Source organism: Ambystoma mexicanum, chromosome 5p (assembly GCF_040938575.1).
Source record: "Ambystoma mexicanum isolate Mex_15411 chromosome 5p, UKY_AmexF1_1, whole genome shotgun sequence".
Taxonomy (NCBI): domain Eukaryota; kingdom Metazoa; phylum Chordata; class Amphibia; order Caudata; family Ambystomatidae; genus Ambystoma; species Ambystoma mexicanum.
Window position 1 is genome coordinate 1,322,692,962 of NC_090930.1, and position 24,889 is coordinate 1,322,717,850.

Here is a 24,889-nt window from a genome sequence, read left to right on the forward strand (position 1 = left end):
AACCCGTCCGCTCTCACGCTGCAAATGTGGAAAAAGTGTGGAGCAATCACCAGATGGCTGCCGGAAAAGGGAATCAGATACCGCTGGGGCCAGCCATTCTATCTGGCGTTCGAATGGCAAGGGGAGAGACCCCAACTGGTGACGGAAGAAGACATTCTGAGGGCTACCGATGAGCTGGTTGGAACCCCACCAGAAACCTCGGGGACACAATCTGGGACAGACAGGGACCCAACCTGGACTCCGCGGGGCCCTGGCACAAACCAGGGAAAACAAAGAGAAAGGCACGCAAACATTTCGGAAAACCAGACACCCCTCTGCAGGCCAGCGGGATCGTGAGGAGGGGGTGGGGGAATGGTGAAGAAAGTCGATGACCATTTTCACAGCGCAATTGTTTGCATGGCCCTCAGGGGCACCCTCCGGGCTGGGGGCAACCGTATGCTAACTGTTGAAGCAGCCACTGTTGGCTAGGTTTAAGTTTGGGTTTCGTTACAGAAAGCCAGAAGCCCGGCGTTCATCGGAGAGAGATTGCCCTCTCTGGAGGCTCTATGGGCTTGGCCCCTGAGGTTGGGGTGCATCCCCCCGGCCTTGTTCCAAAAGTTAATGTATGATGGGGCTTGCAATATATGGGATGCAACCCAGTCTGCTGATGACGGGGGGGGAGAGAACCGAATTGGGGACCCTAGATGGAGGCCGGAATCCTAACTGAAGTTTTGGGGCGAAAAAGTCCTTTAGTAAAAGTAACGGAGGATGTGGTTCCATATTGTTCATCATCCCGGGGCCTGGGTAGCGGCCCTGGTGGTTCGTCTTACCAACCCTGATTTATGTTGGGCGACGGAGACGAACGCCTCAAGAAACGGGTAAGGGAAACGGGGATCAGGGGAGGGGAGGTGGGAGGGTCAAGGGAAACAGGGACACCACACCATGGGACTGGGGCTCAAACACGCGAATGACGCGGGGGGGGGGAACCCACGGAAACTTTAAGGGGCAAAGATAATAATGATTATGGCTGAGGGACGGATTGGTTCGCTCAATGTTAAGGGCCTAAACTCACAAAGCAAGCGGTCCCTTACTATCAACATGTTCCGTAAACACAAATTGACAGTCCTTTTCCTACAAGAAACTCACTACAGGAGGGGGGCAGAATCAACGATAAAGGGAAAAGAAATCGGTAGCAATTTCTGGGCCTCACACAAATCCTCAAAGAAGGAGGGGATGGGTATCATCCTGGGCAAATCATTGCACCTTACCGACATTGAAACCAAAAGGGGCTTTGGGCGTAGATTTCTGGGGATCAAGGGCTGGTCCCAGGGTATGCGTGTCACATTTGCTACCTTGTACGAGCCCAATGTTGGTCAAATTAAGTTTATTCGTAAGGTCCTTAGAGTCATGGATGAATGGGCAGAAGGCGCTAAGATTTTGGGTGTGGATTTCAATCTTATCACTGACCCCCGACTGGACAGGTGGTCTGCCAGGGGGGTAGGGCCGAAAGCCCCCACAAAAGATAACCTAGCTATGAAGGACCTGTTATGGGAATACTACTGGGTGGATGTATGGCGGAAATGCTGGCAGACCCCGGGGGGCTACACGTTCTTCTCCCCTCCTCATCAAACATATACCAGAATTGATCTACTTTTGATATCGGAAGAGGGAGGCGGAGAGGTCGGTAGCCCCACGGTTGAATCAGTGACTTGGTCAGACCATGAACTTCTAACCATGGACTGACGACTGCAGGACGCCCCAAAGTCGTACAGGTGGCGCTGCAACGACACTCTAATGAGGGACCAAGGGTTTAGGGAATTCCTACGGAAGGAAATGAAAGCCTTTTTTTAAATTAATGACACAGGGGAGGTCCCAATGGCCACTGTCTGGGAGGCTGCAAAGGCCACATTCAGGGATCTCCTTATCGCAGAAGACGCCGGTAAGAAAAGAGAGAGGGCGCAAATAGAATCTAAACTCTGCGGGGAACTACGGGACATGAGGGTACAGCTCACTAGTGGCAACGTAGACCAAGAAAAACTCCTGGGTGAAATTAGAGACAGACAGACCCTGCACACACTCCTAATGGGTGAAGTGGTAAAGAAAATGAGATACACAAAACAGCGATATTACAAGAGGGGGGATAGGGTAGGAACTCTCTTGGCCCATAGGCTGAGGGGAAGCAGAGCTGCTAGGTGGATAGAGCGGGTCAAAGATGCGACAGGCAACATCCAGACATCAACTAAATATATAGCTGAATCTTTTGCAAGTTTTTACAAAGAGCTTTATGCCAAACAAAAGGACGAATCATCAGAAGATATTCAGAGATATCTTGAAGACCACCCCCTGCCCAGGCTTACAGACCCCGAGAGGGAGGCCCTGGAGAGGGACATAACAGAGGAAGAGATGGAGGGGGCTATCAAAAAACTGAAGGTAGGCAAGACACTGGGGGGAAACGGCTACACAGCCGATTTTTACAAACAATACGCTACTAATAAAACCGCTGACCAAACTCTTTAATCAAATCAGAACCTCGGAAACCATCCCACCGACATTACTGCAGGCCATGATCACAGTGATTCCTAAGCCAGGCAAAAATCCGGTGGAGTGCGGTTCATGCAGACCCATCTCACTTTTGAACACGGACGCAAAGATCTTTACTAGGATCCTGGCAACACGCCTAGAAAAATGCCTTCCCAGACTAATCCACCCCAATCAGGTCGGCTTTGTGTTGGACAGACAGGGGGCCGATAGCATGCGTAAAACCTTGCATATATTGAGCTCAAGAGGAGTCAGAATGGAAGGTGCTCGTCTCCTGTCCCTAGATGCGGAGAAGGCGTTCGATAGGGTGAGCTGGGCCTTTATGGAGGGGGTCATGTCATCCCTGGGGATGGGACCTAAATGGCAAGGATGGATTTCGGCTCTGTACTCTCATCCCTCTGCAAACGTGGTAGTTAAGGGAAGAGAGTCTGAAGCCCTTCCACTGGGCAGGGGTACAAGGCAGGGGTGCCCGCTATCCCCCCTCATATACGCGCTAGTGATGGAACCCTGGGCCGTAGCCATCAGAGGAAACGATAAGATCCAGGGCATTAAAATGGGAGATACCAAACATAAAGTTACCCTCTTTGCCGATGATGTCCTATTATATCTTTCTAACCCGTCCCAGTCAGTCCCAGAGGTGCTACATAGCCTAGAGCAATATGGGGCCCTCGCAGGTTATAGAGTAAACCTAGGCAAATCAGTCACGTTCCCAGCAGGCCAACTCAAGGACTCAGAGAAGCGATATGTTGAAGATCTCCCATTTTGTAAACAACCCGGGGGATTTTGTCACCTGGGGATTCAAATACCAACAGACCTGGCGGACCTCTTCAAGGTGAATTACCCCCCTCTTTGGTCAGCGATCAGAGGAGACCTTGAACGCCTCTTATGGATGGCACGCCTTAATTCCATAAAGATGGTGGTCCTCCCCAAATTTCTGTACTTATTCCAAATGCTCCCAACCCAGATACCAAAGCCCTTCCTCCTAGAGATCAAGCGGACCCTTCTCCGCTACCTCTGGGTGGGAAAATCCCATGGAATTGCCTATGACACCTTAGTAAGACCCAAGGACGAGGGCAGAGTTAACTACCCAGACTTAGACACCTACTATAAGGCATCACAGCTGCAAATCCAGGTGGATCACTTGGTGATGGGCCCAAAGAAGCAATGGGTGGGCCTGGATAACTTGCTATTTTCCCCGGTCACACTAGATGAATGGTTGTGGGTTCCCAGGGCGAGTATCCCGAGGAGAGTTTTGAACCATCCTGTACTGGGAGTGTTATGGACAATATGGAAGGAAGAGGGCTACCTTCGGTGGCTCACAACGTGGCCTTCGCCCCTGAGCTGCATTTGGGCTCCCCCACTCTGGGAGGGAATCAATGAGCCCCTAGCCTTCCAACAATGGTATGAGGCGGGCCTTTGTAGCGCTGGACAGCTATGGTTGGAAGGGGTGTTTATATCATTAGGGGATCTGCAAGAGGCCTTGGGTCTCCCCAATCTCTCCCCTTTTGTTACCTACAACTCAAAGGGGCCCTCGCTGAAAGCAGGTGGGGAGATACCCTTAGGCAAGTTTCTTATCACACACAAAGGGACCAAAGGGGTAATATCACGGCTGTACAGCTTTTTATTGTTTACCACCCCACGGGAACCCCCATCCTCCCAAGTACAATGGGAGAAAGATCTGGGCACTCCCATCACCGAAAAGAGATGGACCAAGATATGTAGACAGGCCAATCGTTCCACGGCTGCACCCCAATACCGCCATCAGGCCCTTAAGCTGATCCACAGGTGGCACTATCCCCCGCAGAGGATAGCCAAGATGAGAAGGGGCTACGATCCACATTGCTGGAAATATCACACTGAAAAAGGGGACTACATACATATGTGGTGGAAGTGCCGTGTGGTACAAACATTTTGGAATGAGGTCCTTTCTTGGATCAAAGAGGTAGACGGGATGGAAAGGACCCTGTCCCCCTGGTTGGTGTCGTTTGGCATTGAAGTGGAAGGGGGACCAAAGGTGAAACATGACCACATGCTGCATGTGATGCTCGTAGCGGCAAGGTGTTGCTGGGCCCAAAAGTGGAAATCACCTCAACCCCCAGGAGAGAGAGAGTGGGTCTCTAAGGTACGAGCAATCTATGACATGGAATTCTTAACTCATTTGATAGACGAATCTAGGTCCAATATGGAGGGCCTGTGGCTTCCCTTCTTTGATAAATATGGAAGATCGGCATAAGACTCGAGCAACACCTGGAATGACCTGCTTGGACTCGAATGTTTCTGTCTAAATTATACCTCCCCGAGTGTGCAGGGACAGGTGCGGGAGATGTTGTTGCCAGGCCATGGCCCTTGCCTTTCGAGCGACCACACCCCCATTCTGAACTTACCTTGTACCGGTGATAAGTCTTTGTGAAGATAACGTGTTGAACCCCATGGTTATTATTTATTATCGTGCCATGGTCTGGGAGAGGGAGGGGGGAAGGCAGTGGGTGGTGGGAGGGAAAGTGGGGGGGGACATAGAAGTTGTGACTGTTCATGTTCACTTATTCTGCCGATTGTACTATTGAATTGCCTATGTCATAATCACAAAACCTTAATAAAAATTCAATTTTCAAAAAAAGAAATGCAGTGAAACAATTGAAAAAGCAACTCTGATGTTGTCTGATGAGAAGTGGTCTGTTTATACTTATTGAGGAAAGAGGCGTCCTGCCATATCCATGTAGACACGTCATTAGCCGGCGCACAGAACGTTAACACGATACGTGCATTTGCATTGTGAAATGGGCCGTATGCGTCGAATGATGTCAGCTTCAGGGGTGGGGGGATATGATTTAGTGCCGCGAGGGCAGTTCACCTTCGGGCGATGCGGAAAAGTATAAGATCAGGACAAGATGGCCGTGCCCGGCTGCCTGATTTCTCATGTGCAAAAGGGAGGAAAACCAAGGTACGGTGCATTGGAAATGTTTTTACAATCGATCAACGTATGCTTAAAACCACATGCCCGAACGCTTGGGACAATAATATTTTTGAGCGTACTATTCCTTTAACACAAATGAGATTGTCTTTCTTAAACTCAGCATTTTTGGATTCTGTCGACTTAACTGAAGAACTGAAAGCCTTCAAGAGACATATCTGGCACCAAGTTCCTGCTCTCGTGTATACAGAACTTCGACCTTCACTTGGCAGCGACTGCTGGCTTTATTTTTTTTGCCTTTGAGCCGACCCGGGCTGCTAAGCAGAGGAAGCACACCCTGCTTAATCTGGTCTCTTACTGTGTCTTCCTCTGCTAGTATAACCACTTCTTGTTGATACGGGCAGCGACTGCAGGCACTACTGCCTTTGAGCTCACCCGGGCCGAGGAGCTTACAAAGGTTGCTTTGACCAGTTTACATGTTCACTGTTTTTTTTCTGCTGAGATTGGCGATTTTTATTTCTTTCAATATACGAGCAGTGACTGTGGGAATTACTGCCTTTCAGCTGACCCGTGCTGTGGAATTCAGGAAGGTTGCCTTGACCAGCTTGTAAGTTTACTATGTCCTCCTTTGCCGGGATTAATTATTTTAATTTTATTTTTGTATGGGCAGCAACTGTGGGCATTTGTACCTTTGAGATGACCTGCCTTTTGGGTTGAAGGTGATATTCTACGAACAACCTCCTTTCTATTTTTAGATAAATAACTAACCTACTCTTTTGGGATTGGTTACTGTGGATTGTATTTTTAGCCACAATTCTGTTAATTTACTCCGGCCAGTGACTGAGCATTTTTGCCTTTAAGTCGACTTGGCGCTCAAATGAGGACTTAGAACTCTACTGCACTCTTAACATAGAGCCTGGGACCTGGTGTGGTGTATGTGTGCCATCTAATATACCCAGTTGTCTGCCTCTCTCAAATTCTTGTGATCTAATATTGTTTTGTGTTACGTCTTTATCTTTGCTCTTTTTTGGTTGTTACTTTTCTTATATATTGTGATTGGCTACCTTGCTTTGCTCTAGACTAACTGGCTCTACTGCTCCTTTAGGACTAATCATCTCAGTTTACAGGAACCCCATTGTTCTTCTCTATTGGATCTCGAATTCTGGCCCAAACCTGGAGTATGCCAACTTGAGGAGTGGTTTTGGTCAAGGCAAAGCTTCAAGTGAATGTGAATATGAATGGAATCCATACATTGACAACCAATGGGCACAAGGAGGTTCCGAAGGGACCCCTATTTATGTTAAAAAATACTATGCTAATACCGGAGAATACACAAAACAACGGGGTTGGGTTAGGATTGACAGACGCAGAGTGTTTGCATGAGTGCTTATCTGCACCACCTACTATGGTTACTAGGAAGGTGGAAAGATTCCACGCATCAACCACCCAGCACTTGCGGCACGTCAATAAGGACAATAGCTCTCCTGCGCCAAACTATCGAACGTTGATGCTTTTGTGAAAGAATCTTAGTAACTTGCTACATCAAACCTCTGGCTCCCCTTCGGGTTCCATTCCCTGCTCTCCCAAAGTGTTTGTATTTGGTAACTTTTGTGGTGGCATACCTTCTATGCCTGGGCCTCAACCACAGCCTGGGGCTTGGGGGTTTTCGGGCCTACAACCCTCAGGTGAGGTGGGGGAGGGAAGAGACCTATGGTGTAGAACAAGATTGCTGTGAATTTAGCTGCAACAGTTACTAGGGAGCTTTTGAGAGACATAGAATCCGCTTAGAGTCTCTTTCAAGACAATACAGGATTCCCTGGTTGACATCTTCCAAGCATAGTTTGAGGAGGGCTATGGGGGATTTTAATACCAACTGCGCTCAGGGTTGGTTCTCTTTGGAACGCTGTTAAAGCTACTCCCTCCTCCTTGCAAGGTAACGTGGAACAGGTATGCTTTCTAGGTGAATGGGATAGGTCTCTCTTGGACTGCTGTCCTTCTTCCAATTGTTTCTCGTCCACCTGGAAAAGAGGAGATAAAACGTCCAGTATCAATTATTTCTACATCTCAAACGATATCAAGCCTGAATGTGCTTACCTGATTCATATTAATCCCGATTTGGGCGACCATTTACTCCTGTCTCTCGGTTTGACTCTTCCCTTCCCCATCTTCGACCGGATTTAGTAGGCTTAACCGAGGCTTGGGGTTTGAGGGGGCATCCTTAATTGGAATAGAAAGACGATAGCGAAACTGAGACAGCTATTGACCAATTCCTTAACTTTGAGTCCTTACTCCCGTCACTTGGGAGCGTTCTGTGATTGTTCTAATCTGCCGTACCAAACTATCATGGCCTGTGTTAAAAGAGTTAGTCGAGAACAATCCTTTGCTTCTGGTGCGACTACGAGATACCTTCCAGACAGCAGAATATTTCAGTCCAAGAAACTTAAACGAAAGAAACTTACTGCGCTAAAAAAGCAGTTCCTGAGTATGGTAGACTATTCAGTTGCTAAGAATAAAATCTACCTAACAAACATTTTGTGAAATCCCTCAGGATTTACATATTCACCAGTCCACGCTTCACCAACTTTGCAAAGGCAGGGAAAACTAATTTTGTGCTACTTTTAATCGGACTCTAAGTCTTAAGGGCAAGGGCACCGAGTCCCCTATAAAGGAAAGATCCTGAGTTGATTATTATGTTAAGAAATATTCCCTGCCAGAAAGTTATCAAGATTCTCACAACCTTGACCTGGGCCCATTTGGCACTGATTCTTGCCCATGGAACAAAGACAACATAATTTGGGCCATCAGTAGATTGAAGCCTTCTCGCGCTCCCAGCCTCGATAGTTAACCACAGTCTTTCCTGTACGAAGCTCTGCAGACCTGAGCAGAGATTCTCAAACCTATGTTCGATCAAATGTACCTGACCCAAATTATTCCCGTTTCCTGGACTCAATCCATCATTATCCCCATTGGTAATAAATAAAAGGGTGACGCGCAGGAGCCCAATAACTATAGGCGGGTCGCCCTTATCAATGTCACTGGCAAAGGCTTTGCTGTACTGCTCGAGGGACCTTAACCAGGTTGTTAAACGATCTAAACTCCTAAGCAGATTCCAGATAGGGTTTAGGCAGGATATGGGAACCTCCCTTAATGCCACCATTATGGCCCACCTACAACACTATATCCATCATATATCAGGGGGAAGTACATCTGGCTTCTCTGGACAGGTCTAGCGCTTTTGACTGTGTTGTTGGATCTAGGGTGTGGTCTAAACTTCTGGACATGAATGTGCTTCTGGACATGAATGTGCCTAGAAAGTTGGTACAGCTACTTGCTCTTCTCCACACAAACACAACACTGCGAATACGCATGACCAATGAGGGGTCTTTGTCGAGAGTGGCAAAATCCTATGTAGGCCTGAAAGAGGAATGCACATTGGCCCAATACTTTTCAATTTTTATGTTAAGGATGTAGAGGGTCTGTGGCAGGAGCCCTCTATCTCATCCGCTAGGTTGGGCAGGATTAGGTTACACTGGTTAGCCTTTGCCGATGATTTGATATAACATCTAGGGGCCTACAATGCAAGATGAAACCTTTTTTCCAAATATGCACTAGCTAACAATCTTTCACCCAACGCCTCTAAATCTAAGGTGATAACCAGGCAATGGGCTATGGGACCTGAAAAAGTAGAACAGGTGCTGTCAGTGACATATTTGGGCTACAACCTCACCAACAAGGCTACGGTGGAAGCATGGAAAACTACGCTAGGGTGAGAAAACTGGCCCGCCAAATTAAATGTCTGTCGTCTAGACTGTGCACATTTTCTATTCTACCTATAGGTCATTTCTACCTATCCAAGATAACACCTGTGATCCTATATGGCCTAGATGTGTGTCTCAACGATCTGGCCAACCTGCTTAATATCATACAAGGCAAGTTGTGGAAGAAAGTTCTGGGCCCATCTTTGGCTATACGCAATGCAATCATTAGACATGAACTATGCTTATCCTCTCTGAAGACTTGTATGTGGAAACTACTAACGACATACAAGAAAATCCTTGACCCTCATGAGAATTCTCTCTACGAGGATATAAACAAAGTGATGAAGGAGGAATATGTTACCTCACTAAATTCCTTCAGAGTGAGGATGCATAACACACTATGTTCTATTGGGGTGTCTGAGTTAGACCTGACACAACGACAACGGGGTCATTAAAAGGTGTCCGTTTAGGGTGTATTGGGCAGAGACTATTGATAGCATTGGGACCTATGCCACTCATGTGGATTACTCACATTACACTCATTCCAGAGAATGTATTCCACAGTACCTGCAACGCTTTCCCTGCAACAAGATACATGCAAACTATATGCCCTTTAGGTTGAACCAGTTTCACTTGAGGGAAAGGTCCAAGCACTGGAAGTATTATCGGGGACAAGGACTCCTGTTCTGATGAAGAAATCCCTCACCCACTTACCGATAAACCATCAGTAATCATCAGCTGGAAGAAAATATGAAGGACAAATTGATATAGGTGGTCACGTGGAACCTTTGAATAATCCTGCAAAGAAATACTTCTATGGTACTGAGATGAAGAAAACCACTTGAGTAATACAGATTGCAAGCAGAACAGAGAAGAAGGACTAAGATGAGGTAACCTGGGGGAAGCGGGGTAAGGAAGAAGACATCTGGGAGTTTCAAAGAAGCTGTAAATCTGAAGGAGAGAGAGATGCACAGATTCCAACTCAGAAGGAAGCTGGAGCCAGAATCCAAACCGGTGTCAACCTGTAGGAGAAGGTGAAGCCAAAGGACTACTGAGCCCCAACAGCAGTCGAGCAAGAAGTGGTGACGTGACCGAAAGGTGTGGATTTGGGAATCCAGGAAACACGCCGATACCCCTTATTCGAGGGCACCACAGAGCGTGCTTACCGAAAGAGAAACAGAGAAGCCAACTGGACAGTCACGGAGCAAGATCCCATCCTGAATGCAGGCCCGGTGACGCTCCCCCTACAAGATAAAAGTTAATGGGGCGGGGGGAGCAGAAGACCCGGGAAGGAATCAGAGAATAACGAAGGGGATAATCATACTCGTCCCAGTGAAAACAAAACATCGAAGATATCATAGAAAAGTGGAAAACATTACTGGAACACTCATACTCATCCCACTAACAACCAAGCGATAAGGAACAGGGAGCATCATTATTTGAACACTCATTTGTCCCAGCAAGGACCGGGTAGTGGAGCAGAGGGAAAATCATTACTGAACTCTCACACCTGTCGAAGTAAATGTCAGAGTTGGAATTGCCTCATAGAATGGAGAGTCATTATTGGAACTGTCCAATCTCTCCCAGACAAGGCCAAGAGATAGAAACTCAGAATAAGAGGGAGAGACATTATTGAAACAATCTTGTTGGACCTAGTCAAAAAGAAGACTAGACAATGAACTAAGAGAAAGTTGCACATTGGATTAAGAATAAAAGAGCAGAGTGGTCCCAAAGGAAACCAGCTATTGCTACAAAAGTAAAGAATAAACAAGAGGCAGAACAAGCATGCCAACAGCACCAGTGAATGATTGAGGAGCTCAATATCTGAACTAAATGACTTGGCAAAAGAAGTCACTAAGAAACAGTTACGACTACTTTGTTGAAGTGAACTTACAGAGAAATCAGTACACAGGAAAAGGGGGTTCTTCTCCTGTGCCTTAGTTATTTTCAATAGTGGTAGGGTCAGGTCAGATTAGTTTGGACAGAGGACAGATCCTCCTTGTGGACTCATTGACAAATAACGAGCACCCCAGCTGGTTGTGTTAGGTAGGGAAAACCAATAGATAGGTAGAGCTTGGCTTGGCGTTTTCCCTTTCCTTTTCAAAACTGACCCGCCACAGTTACCCGCACGCTCTCCCTGTAAACAAGAGTTAAGAACAGGTAAGGATCTGTGTCACTGTCTGGCCAGTGACCCTGCACGGGGAGAGGGGGCGAGAGGTTCCACACAAGAGCATGGCTGCTACTTGGGTTACAGTAGTAGGGGTTACCTGCCTCCTCCTTGTTCATTTGGGTGGCACTAAGTTATCACCTTCATTAGAGGGAAACTCGTACATTAAATTGGCATACATAACTGCCTCTGAACTGAACGTCAGTGACTGTTGGGTATGTAGTCATCTGCCACACCATTCAGAACACACTTATCGCTTTCTTGCCATTACTAACTTGGCATTATGGAACTAATCAGATTTACTCCCAAGGCCCACAAACATGAATATCTCTAACAACCAGCTAAAATAAACAATCAAGAATGGACATACGAGAAGAGATGGAGAGAATTGTGGGAATCACGGCAGGATGTAATTTCACAATCAATTGCTTGCTGATGACACTACCCTGCTGATAGGGAAGTAATGGGAAAACGATAGTCTTAGGGCTAAGTGGACAAAGACTACTGAGCCTGTGTTATGATATTAAAAAGCCAACACTGATGTGCTGGCCTCAAGAGTTATTAAACAAATCCCTTATATTGACACTAACTGCAATGTTCCCCCAACTAGGTTGGTGTGGCAACACCACTGTGGCATAGGCAGCACAACTTTGCATTCCTATCCATGTTCCCCCAGCAATACCAACCTTCTACTTTTGCAAGGGGCGTTTTGGCTGTGCGGTACCCAAGTGTACAAAGCACTACCCTCTTCATGGATAGGCCGGTGCACCCTGACCTATGTTTTTCCTGGGATACGAGTGTTCAAAGATCTCCAGACTAGAACAATTCGGGACGCACACTCCCTACAAAAGAGAAGCACTGAAGATGCACAGGTGATTGTAGACATGTACCTCCCATTGACTGCAGGGGAGGTTAAGGGGATCTGGGAGTTTGTACTTATGCTGTTTCATGGACAGTAACTGCCCCTTTGAGACTCCAGGAGGTGTTTGAGCTAGTGGCCATCGACACTAGTTACATTCTAGATGCCCTTGCGATGGAACAAGGGGAAATAAGGACAATGGCCCTGCAAAATAGGATGGCACTAGACATGACGCTAACACACACAAGGAGGTGTGTGCCTTAATAAAAGATTATTGCTGTGTATTCGTACCTGATAACGAACAACATATACACGATCATGTAGCACACATTAGGAAAATTGCCCATGTCCCTACAGATCAATATATGGACTGGTGGGCAACAGTCACAAATACATTTGGTGCGTGGGGATCAAAAGATGTTCATGTTTCCTTTGGAAGGCATTAGCAATATATGCAAACGGTCTGGGAGCCCATCTCCGAGAACGAACATGGCCAAATAGCCTGTTCTCTAGGTAGGTTCCACACAGGAGGGTCTACAACCATGTTTTAGCTCGCTGTACCTTTCACAGAGGAGAAATATCCATTTGCATATCAGTCTGGTCTTACCCACCTGGGCAGTCCAGCACCAAAAAGCTAGGCAATTCTCCTCTGAACAAGAGTACCATCAGCAACCCCAGAGAGTTGTTTCCGCCTAGTCGGGCCTCATCAGTGAGGTGAATCTGTGCCTCTGTAAGCACAGTGAGCAAGAGGTCCAAGTCTGGATTACCCTGTGTAACTTAAGAGTAAAAGCCCAAGTCCGTGAACATATATGCAAAAGGTCGGGAGCCCCTCTAATGAGAACAAACATGGCCAAATAATGTGTTCTCTGTGTAGGTTCGGGTCTACAACCACGTTGGGTGGACTGCCCTCGCAAGTGGGACCAGAATGATAAGAATATGGATAGGTCTTCTCTGTGAAGGGTGCAAGGGAATTGCCATAGCATTTCAGTGCTGGACTGCCCATGTGGGCGGGACAAAGACTGATGTGCAAATGGGTATTTCCCATCTGTGAAAGGTACAGTGAGCTAAAGTGTGGCTGCGGACTCTCAAGTGGGTACCTTCCCAAAGGACAGGTCAATGGGCAGTGTTTGTTCTTGTAGAGGGGCGTCTATGGCCTATTCTACAATAGCTTTAAACCTATTCCCTGACACAGGTGCGGGAGAAACCAATCACGCAAACTAACTCAATAAGAGTACCTTAGGCTTACTAATATTGTAGCATATGGGTTTAGAGAAGTATACTTTAAACAGGGACTGAGGTTGCCATTTTTGTCTTTCTACAGTCTGCCATCTTAGATTTCTCACATAAGTGAACAATGCGTGCACTCTGAAAAGTATGTTTTTTTTTTTTTAGAAGCATGCTCATGGCCACAGGCTGAACAAAACCTATGGTCACTGCAGAATTTAGCTGCCAGCATGTGATGTTAATGTTAAAGGATATTTGTACCGTGCACTATCACCACCGGAGTGGTCCCCAGGCACTCTGGCGTCTCAGAAAAAGGGAGTGGGGCGGCCAATTAGTGGAAATAAGCTGGAAAAGAGCAAGTGATCAGTGATGTGCTGTTGCCAGCCTCTGCCCCGGTTTGTCCATTGCCTGGGCTTGGGGTGTTTTACGGTCGGTAGTCGTCATGTACTGTTGTGCGAGTCCATGTGTGGTTTGTTTTGTTGTTGCAGTGAAGTTTGTGAGGATTGTTGTGTGTAGGCTTGTGATTTCATTTGAGAGGTGTATGCAGAGGGGTGAAATTGGCATTGCTGTCCTTGCAATTATGTCTATGTGTGATGCTTGCTATCTTTCACTATTCCATCTGAGTGTGGCACTTGCTAATCTTCAATATCCTATCTTGATGTGAGGCAGGCTAGTGATCACAATTCCATCTAAGTGTGGCACTTGGTATCATTCACAGTTTCATTTAAGTGTGGCAAATGCCAACATTCACAATCCTATCTAGGTGTACCGCAGGCTAAAGTTAAGCATTCCATCTGTGGAGCATGCTAACATTCATAGGATATGTCTGGGTGACTCCTAAATTTCCCCCCAACATAGAACAGTTCAGCTTAAGGCCAGTCATCTGTTTCTTAGATAAAAATAACACTGTCGTGGTGGCTCATTTACGTACTTCAGCTCATCTCCTTTGAATACGTCATCATGTGATGGACACTGGTGGCAAGGACCACTATATCTTTTCTAAACATGTACATTCCTTCTGCAGCTTTTGTGTATACATATGGCTGTGGAAGATAAACCACAGATCTCTTACCCTTGTCATCTGTGTGTGGTGGTCCTTATTAGAGGACGATTGCCGAGAGATTTGGTCCAGCAATCCCTTTAATGCCTTTTTTCGTGGTCTGTCACATGACATATGCAAAATAACCAGAGTCAGTTCTTTTTAATTCACAACATAAAATCCCAGTCTTCCTGCACTGTTTGACACTCTTGATGTGGAGTTCAAGGTGCTTTGCAGTTCTGCCATGGGGGTACACTTTATGGGCTGGATGTGTATTATTCAATAGCCTGTACACTATGAAAGTGACAAGCTGGCCCCAATTAGGTTTCTCCCTCCCCCAATGAGGGGTACAGACAGGAGTGCCCATTGTCTCCCTCACATCTGCTATTTGCCCTCCGCAAATACCTATTTATAACAATCCCACCTTTGTAGAGGTATTCACATCTATTCTTCCACGACGTTGGTTTCACTATACAGCCACAATATGCTTATGTATGTAAAACACATCAAGGAAAATAAGGATCCTGTAGTGGAAAAGATCAAAAGAATTGGTGACCTTGTTGTTGTATTGAACTCTGCCAATTCCTTATTGCCAGCACATGCCCCAATAGCACGTTTTGCCCTGGCCCTTTCCAGGGAACAGTACTGTGCTCAAGTCTTAGCATTTAAAAGAATCTAAACATGTTTAGATTCTTTGGAAATCCAAAGTGAATGCATCACAACTTCCTTTACATAAGGAGAATGTAAAGTACACTCACTCCATACCACAATTGCACATGAATCAGGACCTAGAGCAAGGTCCCTCAAGCAGGGACTACCAAACCGTACTTCATTGCACTGAAAAAGAATTGGAGTCTCTTTCCGAGTGGAATGTACGATCTCCACATTTAGAATCACATAATCAGTTTAATCAGATATGTGTGGTTAGTTTTGTTTTTGAAAAATAAACAGAAACATGATATAGAGAAAAACATTGAAATTCTGGTAATTAGAATGATTTAATTAAATGAATACATAGGAATCACAGATTTCAATCAAAAGGATTGCATACATGTATTGGCCGAGAAATAAGTAGTATTAGAGCTAACTTTTCCAATGCAGTAAGCTCACGCAGATAGTGTAAAGAAAGGCGAATCAGCACGTGAAGCTGTTAACATCTTCTAATGGTCTGTCCCGACTTACAACACAAACGCATATACACTTTTCTAGGTTCGTAGTCTTTATAAATGAAACACCTACGATTTGGACATGTATCGTGAGCGGGAATCAGATCTCTGTGTATAGCAGCAATATCATTTTTTATGTGATGTTTTAGAAATGAACTAGGGAAAAGTTACATTGACAATCGCATGTGTTTGAAACCATTTTCGTCTATGGAAAATCTACAATTATATTAGGTTTTATAGTCGATATGTGTTACCATTGTACATATATTTTAGTCTGAATTTTGAAGATTTTATGTTACGAAAGGTTTTTGTAAATCAACAAAAAAAAATGTTTTTAAATACATAGGAATCACAGATTTTCATCAAAAGGGCTGACGGATTGCAAAATGCACTGGCCTATTTTGATTTTATTTCGTTTTTTGATAAGAAAAAGTTTTATTTTTGACTGACAAATATTATTATATGTAATAGGTTTATCTCTGACATGGCAGATTCCTCAACTTCACTGCAGTTTACCAGAGTTTACCAGACCACTCCTTTTTAAAAGTTCCTTAGCTACTTGCGATCCTCATTAGGCCAATTCTCGGGTCCCCACCCATATATTGTTGTATGACTCATTTAGCTCCACCAACCCTCAATTTTGTATCCCACTTAACGCACTGATCAACAGTGTTCAGAACAAAAAGAATTGGGTGGCAAGCTACCCAGAATATACCAGCCTACACGACATCTTACAATTTTCCATGAGTATCCAGCATTGCAAAAGAAGGGGGGAAAGGGGGGGGAGGGGTGAGCCACGAAAAAAGTCCTGCTACTTTCAACCCCCCACCCCCCAAATGCAGTATGCGCAATTCCTACCGTCTCATTTGCGCCCCAATCTGCCCAACCCCAATCTAGTTTTTTGGTAACAAAACATTACTGGCAGATGGCATTTTAATACATAGCACAAAAAATAAAACTTCAGGATCATGACAGATGCAGGAAACTCATCTATTAGAGCTCTGCCCAGGCGCTCTGGGGACACAAACACATGCAAACCTCCTAATTTGCATATGGACTGGACCAACAGAAGCGACTTCACAGAAAAGGACATGGCAAGGAACATCATCAGTCTTTGATACTTGGAGGCACCATGGAAGTGACTTTAAGTAAGCCAAGTGGCAAATAACTTTGTGGTGCAAAATACCTGAATTGTACTATTATTATATATGGAGCAACTCTACAGCCATTCGTTTTTTTCTTTTTATAATAGCATGATACATTAATATAAAGGTATGACGTGAATCAGAATCACTGACAGAGCTGCAGATAAGACACAGTGCGGTTTCAGGATCTGTCCACTATCCCACACTTCTGGTTAAATAGCGAAACCTGGATGCGGACAATTTAAGCAACTGAGCACATCTTCACAGGTTTAGTGGATACAGGTATTTATTAAAGGTTTTGCTTTGCATTTCATTTGCTTGAATACTACTTTATAGCAATGCCTTGGAAGCAAACCACATTACATAATAAAGCAGCCTTTCATAGTAAACTAACCATACACTATATGCATTGTCATAGAAATATGTTGAGCAAAAAGAGTATGGATTTCGTTTTATTCTCCCCATCCTGCATGCAAAGTCACAATAGCATCATGCAGATTAATGGGAGCCTAACAACCCCCCCCCCCTTGGGTTTTAAAGCCAGTCATTATTTCATAAAGCATGCAATATTATGCAACCTTCGCACTTTTGCTCACTCCCTCCCATTCCCAAAGGCATAACAGTCCCTGCTAATGGTCCTGCCTCCCTCCCACCAGTGCCCCAGTGGCTCACATTGTAATGCTCTGATGACACAGAGCAACTTGAAAGCCTCTCCGCTGCCCGGAGCTCCTTGAGACATTGTCCTGGCAGCGGAACACCTCTCCCGTTTGGAAAGGGTAAGGTGTCCTGCTGCCAGGACAAAGAGCGTGCTGGGCAGGAATTGCTCGGCACACAATGTCCTGCCAATGGGATACCTTTGCCGCTGGGCACCCTCAATGAGGTGCTGAACGGGAGAGGTGTCCCACCCACAAAAGTACTGGTCTGGCTCTGAATTGAGCCACAGGGAGTGGCAGCTTGGCCCTCCTTTCCACCCACTCAGTACTTCCATTGCCTCAGTTTGCGCAGTTCACACTTTTCCATAATGCCCTACTGACTTTGGCACACACACGTTTCTAATGGCACATGCCCGCCTTAAACACAATGTACTCTGCCATGCTTAGGATTCCTAACGCTCTGGGTAACGCTTGCAAGACATACAAATTATCACACTGCTCAAGCTTCATTGAGAGAGAACGTATACACATATCGGTGACTCAATGTTTTTTCAGTAAACAGCGAAGGACCGTAGAAACTAAAAACCTCCAAAGCAAGGTCCCTTGACTTGAGAGTTATTCTATGTACACAATTACATCCGCCTCAGGTCAAGCATCCTCTGTGACGTGAGGCGTAATAAAGAACCCGCTTGCTGGAAGATCGCAGTTACCAGCTAATGGGTGTGACGTGCTTTACTTGAGCTGTGCCACGCGCCTAAGGCCTACAATGCCAGGCCTGCATCCACCCCGATCCCCGTCGGCAGCACTGGCAGGGAACTTTACACTGGCGACGAGGGCGTGAAATTAACTCATGCGCCCCACAAGCAACGCATCTTTCTCTCTGCAGAAAAAACTTCAAAGAGAAAAGACCATTTTTGGACGCACGTGAAATCTTGCAATGTCACATGTGACAGGAACTGCTAGCCATCAAACCTACACTCGAAAAGGCTGCGAAGAATAGTGCTGAGTGAGGAAGGAATCACCATGGCGAGAATACTAGAAAATAGACACCAGAGAGAGCTGTCGCATGTAAGAGCAGCACAAATGGGCAACACCCTGCAAGAATTACAACTGGTCCCAACAACAGTAACAGTAGCACAAGTCACAAACCGCCAAGCACCCAGCAACGTGAACAGTGACACGCACACCACATCACGGTGGCAACCAAGAATACCGGGATAGACTGGATGCAGATAGTGAGGAGGAGCGCAACATGGTAAAAGGAACTGCCCACCACAAGGGACCACATGCAGAGCATGAAGCAGAAGGGATCACTACGCATGTGTGTGTCGATCATCATGCGCCCCCTCCCCCCAACGCACGCAACCGCAGCCACTGAAACCTCTCCAAGAAAAAGAAGCAAGCAGACACGCTTGGTGGTGACTGGTGACAATTCCTCAACAAATGATTCCAGAGACGAGTATGAAGAAGCGGCAACAGCAGTTGAAGTGGGACGAACAAGGAAAAAAGGCAAGATTCACCTCATCTCAGCACTAGAACAAGGGGTAAACATCCAAAAGGAAGAAGAGAAGACCCACGTGTCTCGTTAACATACAAGGCCAGGAAACTATGCTGATGATCGACACTGGAGCATCGTTGAACGTGATCCCGGCTGAAATGTTCCAACGGATACACCCCCAGCCAGAAATCAAACATAGACCCTGCTATTCGCATATGGTGACAAAACGCCATTGCCGGCAGTGGGATGTTTCTGGACTGCACTAACTCAGTTGTGAGTAAGCAGAGGAATTAGGACTCAACGTTAGTCTGCGATATTACTGACTCCATGTACATTGCAAACCTGCTCGCAAAACACACTGGTATTCTCCAAGGCATAGGATTTCTGAAAGGAAAGTGGATTAAACTGCATATTGACCCTACAGTTCAGCCCAGAGCGGTACAGCACAGGAGAACTGTGTTCCACGTGCGAGACCTAGTAGCGAAAGAACTACAGGAACTAGAGAATGCAAACATCATCGAACAAGAGTCCGGCCCAACACCAATGGTTTTTGCAATGGTTGTCACGAAGAAACCCAAACAACTGGGAAAAGTGTGAATCTGCATAGACATGCGCCTACCCAAAGCGGCCATAAAAAGAGAACGGCACATAACCAAACTCTCGACTAAATAATAACGGACCTCACAGGCTCTCAAGTTCTCAAAACTGGACCTCAATGCTGGCTACCACCAGCTTAAACTAAACCGTGATTCACGATACATCACAACCTTCTCGACTCATTTGGGTCTGTGACGATATAAGAGACTGAGTTTCAGAATATGGTCCGCTGCGGAGGTGTTCCAACAAGCCATCCAAGAAGTAATCCAAGAAATTCCTAGAGTACTGAACGTCGCTGATGACATCCTCGCCCATGCCAGTAACAGAGAAGAACACATACGCAGACTAAAAAAGGTATTCAACAGACTGGAGACGGCCGGACTCACATTTCACTGCAACAAATGTGAATTCCTAAGCAGGAAATCATGTTTTCAACAGCAATTACATGTCTGCCAATGCCCTCCCGGTGGCCGACATAAAACTGGCTTCTCCGCCCACCAAACCCATAGAACTTTGAGTTTTCTAGGCAAGGCTACATACTGCGGGAGGTTTATCCCCAACCTTACAACCATGTCTGAACCATTGAGAGAAATGACCAAAAAAGATGTCAAATCGGACTGGAGCCCCAAATGTCAGGAGGCATTTGAACAAATCAAAACATTGTTGTCTTTCGGACACAACCATGGCATACTACGACGCAACCCTACCAACCGAACTATACGTGGACTGGGAGCAATTGGGTTACTTGTGGTGTAATAAAGAACCCGCTTGGCAGAAGACAGCAGTTACCAGCTAATGGGTGTGACGTGCTTTACTTGATCTGCGCGAATTAAGGCCTACAATGCCGGGCTAAAGTAGTTTACAATTTCTCATTATTAATAGACTGTTTTCGTTGGTTTCGCCCAAATCACAGTTTCCTCTTACTAAGTACCTAATGCTGCAGATAGCGCTTTTTGTAATTTAGATTTAGCAATAATGAGTGTTACTTCATAACAGTGACTGAGAACCACCAAACACCTTGCAAACACCAATTACACCCAGTGCCTTAAATGGGCCAGTCCGACACGGCCCTCAGTACCTGTACTTCTTATTTTTGTGCAATTTGAGTACCTGCACTTCTCATAGCATGAAAGAGAGTACCAGTAGTAAACTATGTTGCAAGGTGAAAATGAAAACTTTTCATTTCACTTTATAGCAACTTAAAGAACTACTATTCTGCAGCACACTTTCCCTCCTCTCTCCACCACCCACAGTGCCCATAATATTTCCTTCAGGGCCCAAGCTGCAGAACAAAAGGAGAGACAGACATGCATCTGCTGTGCTCACAGCACAGCAGTCCTGAATACCATTTCACTAAGTGAGCTTCACCCGTTACCATTAGTGTCCTTTGACGGAGCAGGGATTGATTTGGAAAGCCTGGGAAATTACTTTTTAAAGAGGTTTCTTTGTTATTAGCAGTGCCTATTCTAATATGTAAATGTTAGAGTAATTGGAGTCGTTATGGAACGATTTCGACTGAAAACCCACACACTGCTCCAATTACCTACTGAATTTATGAGGCAATGAAGGCATGCATTAGGAAAAATCCCCTTCTAACGCTCAGTTTACAGCTATGATATCTGCTAGTTTGATACGCAAAAAAGACATTCTCATTTAGTATAGATATTCAAACTTTCTTAACACAATGCCTAACAAGAAACTGGAAGTTTCTGTGAAAGGATCTCAAATACTGCTTTACCAAAGTGTGTGCTCCTTGGCAAATTTTATCTCACTGGGCATTGTCTGCAAACAAAAGTGTGCGCCTAAAGGGGTTATGTGTTTGCCCAGTGTGGCGTGCCGGAAGCTTGGCGAGTCCGGCACTTCTTTTTTCCATTTAAGCATCGATTACACATGGATGGAAGCTTTTCAATAACACGTGCCAACATACATAATTTGCAAGTTTGCATACAGAGATACCTAGTACTCAACCCCAGTTATTGTGCGATTACGACTATGTGCATTTATTTCGGTTGTAACCAACCCTCACCTTTGCACGTAGTGGGCAATGAATGCTCCGAGTAGGAGGAGTTGTGGGAGGGGCGGTGTCCGGGACGAATACAACAGCAGTGCGATTGGTATGCAGAGAGAGGGCAGCTCCTGCAGGAACCAGGCGAGCCGGGCTGGCACAGGAAACCCGAAGGCTGCAGAGGCGTATCGGCCGTAGGGGGCCTGGATCCAACGTAGCGCCACATAGGAAGCGATGCCCATCAGGACCATGAGACCCGAGAGGAGCTCGAGTAGCCTTGGCTCCCCGCCCTGCAGCAGCGCACCAGCCATCCCGCCGGCCACGGACATTCCAAGAACTGAGTAAACTGGCGCGTGGTCCATGTGGGCGTGGTGAAATCAATGACGCCATCTGCGGAAGAAGGTGGTACTAGCGCGACTCATCAAATACAACCCCGCCCACTTTCCTAAAGCGGCAGGTCCGCTTAACCAAATCCTGCCCTCTCTGTCCTGTTTTGTACTATGACAATGTGCGAAGGAAAAAGCACACAACCACAGAGCTCCCAAGTTTCTCCTGGCCACGAGGAGCAGGGCCAGCCGGGTTTGCAAGGTTCTGAGCGTCAAAAGATGGGGGCAGGTGGGTTAATTGCATAAAGAGTGACAAATTACAAAAAATGTGATCATAAAATGAATCTTTAATATGCAAAGGTATCACGGGAAGGTACATTAAAACATTGCAAGAATAAAGCAAGTGACAAACAAACTGAAGTAAAGTATATGAATTGTCACTATTAACATTTACCTATGTGGCAATATCAGGAGTAAGGAACAGAGAGTGCAGGGTAGAATACATGAAGACTTGTAATTTTGGCAGATCTAGCATAGTGAGATAAAAGGATTTGCCCAGGAGCACACGAGTTGAGACCAGTCTGCAATTCGGACACTTCAACACATCTCGTCTCAATTATACTTGGTAGCAATATTATTTTCAAGTTATTCTTAAAACTTGTCTTTGAAAACACCATCTGACTGCAAGGCATTGCAAAAATACGATTGTGTTTTGCGAAGTCAAGATAACTTCTGCTTTAGCAGCACTTTCATGATTGTGATTATATTTTAACATACTGTACAAAATAGCAATATGCTTTCATTTCAGAAGCTACAGCTAACTTTTATTTTGGCTGTCAAATAATATAAACTCCATGCAGGTTCCAAGGATGTCATGTCAGGCCAGGGATTGGGCCTGGGGCAGACAGGTCAGGTTGCGTCTACTGCATGATTTCCTTATGTTGCGATACAGCCTATAACTAGGGAAGTCTTCAGGCAGTGAAGTAAGCAATTTTGCTGGTCTTCAAATGTTAACCGGTGAAGGCGAGCGTCCCCAGCCAGCACGATCCTCCCCGCAATGAGAGACAATGACGGACTCTCCCAAATCGGGAATAAAGCCAAGACAGAGTGCGGGTGAGCTTAAATGGGAGTTTATCAATCAGAATAGGGCATGCAAAGAACTCTGCAAACTCCGAGAGCGCTCTGTCCGACAATAGCAAAGACAGGCGTATATATTTACAAAAAACGTCATAAGAACCTAAATACTATAGGGGGCACAAGTTCAATGGGATTGGGTGGCGACGACTAACTATAGGTGCTGCTGCGATGTGGTTGGCCGTGGCTGGAGAACGTCACTGGTCAGCCTCGTGGGTTGGGTTGGGCCTGGCAGGTTGGCAGAGTTCATCCGGGCGGTGTTGTTGTGCCATCGCGGCCAGTGTCAGAGATGAATGTCTTTTCCTGATTTATTTGCCCTAGGCCATGCACACCGCAGTCATTCAGTCATTGCAATATTATCTTCTTTAGTAAATCTTCCAATAGGTTATTCTACAGGTTAATGCAACACAGGAGGAATGCACCTTGTGAGGGGTCTGATGGTCATTCGTCAGGGCAAGGTTACCAGTGTCCTGTTGACTGGGGCCATAGGTTGAGGGGCTAAGCTTCAGGGCATGGGACGGACGGTACATGCCTCCCTGTCTTGTTAGATGTGGTTATAAATGTGCCGCTGTGTGTTGCCACAGTGTTGGGTGTCCTGATTGCACAGGGCCATAAGTCTAAGATGATCTGGTGGGTTGTGGGGTTTACGAGGGGGCGCCTTTGGAAGTGTGGGTTCAGGCAGGGGTTTACTGCTGTGCTGTAAATAATGCAGGTGGCGGCCTGTGGCCTTGGGTGCTGCAGAGAGGGCTACACATCTTTGAAGCGGCTCCAGTCTAGTTGGGGGAGGTGGGGCAGCGCGGCGGCACGGGCCTCTGCTTTCATGTTTGGCAGTCTTCGCAGGGTGGGAGGGGAAATGGCCTTGCACATATTCACAAAGGTATCTTCCTCGCGTGTTGCCGGTTTTTTGGAGGCGAAAACATCACAATCATTAGAACACTTTATAATATTTGTTCGAATTACTTGAAAACATACATTTCATTTCGCTAGAGGCGTCTCAATTATATCCAGTCTGAGCACCTTATTCGTATACTATGTTTCAACAATTACAGTATTTAGCTATATGCATATACATTTGTAGTAAGTGAGGTAGTATTGAGGTTGGTGGAGTACATAGAAAATGACCCGCCACCGTATGTGACGGTGGTGGCATGTAAGGGGCTTAGACATACACGCGCGACGAGTGCTTTCTCGCACACTCTTCACATGTGCCCTCTGTATGGTTACATTCGCTTTCTTGTGTACTCTAGCAGGATTAGTTCAGTTATGGCGCGGGACCACGGGGTGTACGGCTTTCAATGATACATATAAAGAATAATCCCCCGGAATGCTTTTATCATTTGCACACCCCTGCAGGGGTGTGGGTCCTTCACGGCTGGTGTCATGTACGATAATTACACAATTTCACAGGTTTCTTTAGTAAAAGTGGTTGTATGGAGAGGATACATGTGTTAAAAGTGGTTTTTGACATTCATATTTGGGTACCTTTCTGCTTTCATCAGATGACCATTCTACAGATCTTCCCATCGCCCAGGCCTTGCTGACCGGGTCATTCTGGGAGCAGTGATACACTGCGGACGGTGAAATGTTACAGTGTTAGTATCTTATGCTAGCTCATGTCCGTCCTGTTCGTGGGAACGTGCTCACAGCGGATCTGCCAGGGTGCTGCGGCAACAGGGATAATTGAAACTCTCCGAGGGTGGGGGCCGCACTACAGTGCGCCACGCTCACACCATCTTTATTAAGCAAAATGGTTTCTGAGGCCTAGCTAAATTCAATACGTGTGGGCAATGTCTTCAGCAGGCGAGCCATCCACCACCTGGGCCCGGGTGGTAAGGAGGGGACGCCCGATGAGCCACGGACCTCATCTGGGTTGGAGATGTAGGCCAGGGG

The 24,889-nt window shown here is 46.1% G+C and overlaps 1 protein-coding gene across 2 annotated transcripts in view; it reads right to left on the reverse strand.

Moving 5' to 3' along the window:
- Positions 1 to 22,008, reverse strand: part of SRD5A1 (steroid 5 alpha-reductase 1) — a 320,043-nt gene extending 298,035 nt beyond the window's left edge. The window contains exon 1 of one of the 2 annotated variants that reach the window (XM_069613721.1): positions 21,561 to 22,008. In XM_069613721.1, coding sequence (XP_069469822.1) covers positions 21,561 to 21,901 — 341 coding nt within the window. In that variant the 5' untranslated portion in view covers positions 21,902 to 22,008. The remainder of the gene's footprint in view (positions 1 to 21,560) is intronic. The other variant, XM_069613722.1, reaches the window with a different exon arrangement.
- Between the last annotated feature and the right edge of the window lie 2,881 nt (positions 22,009 to 24,889).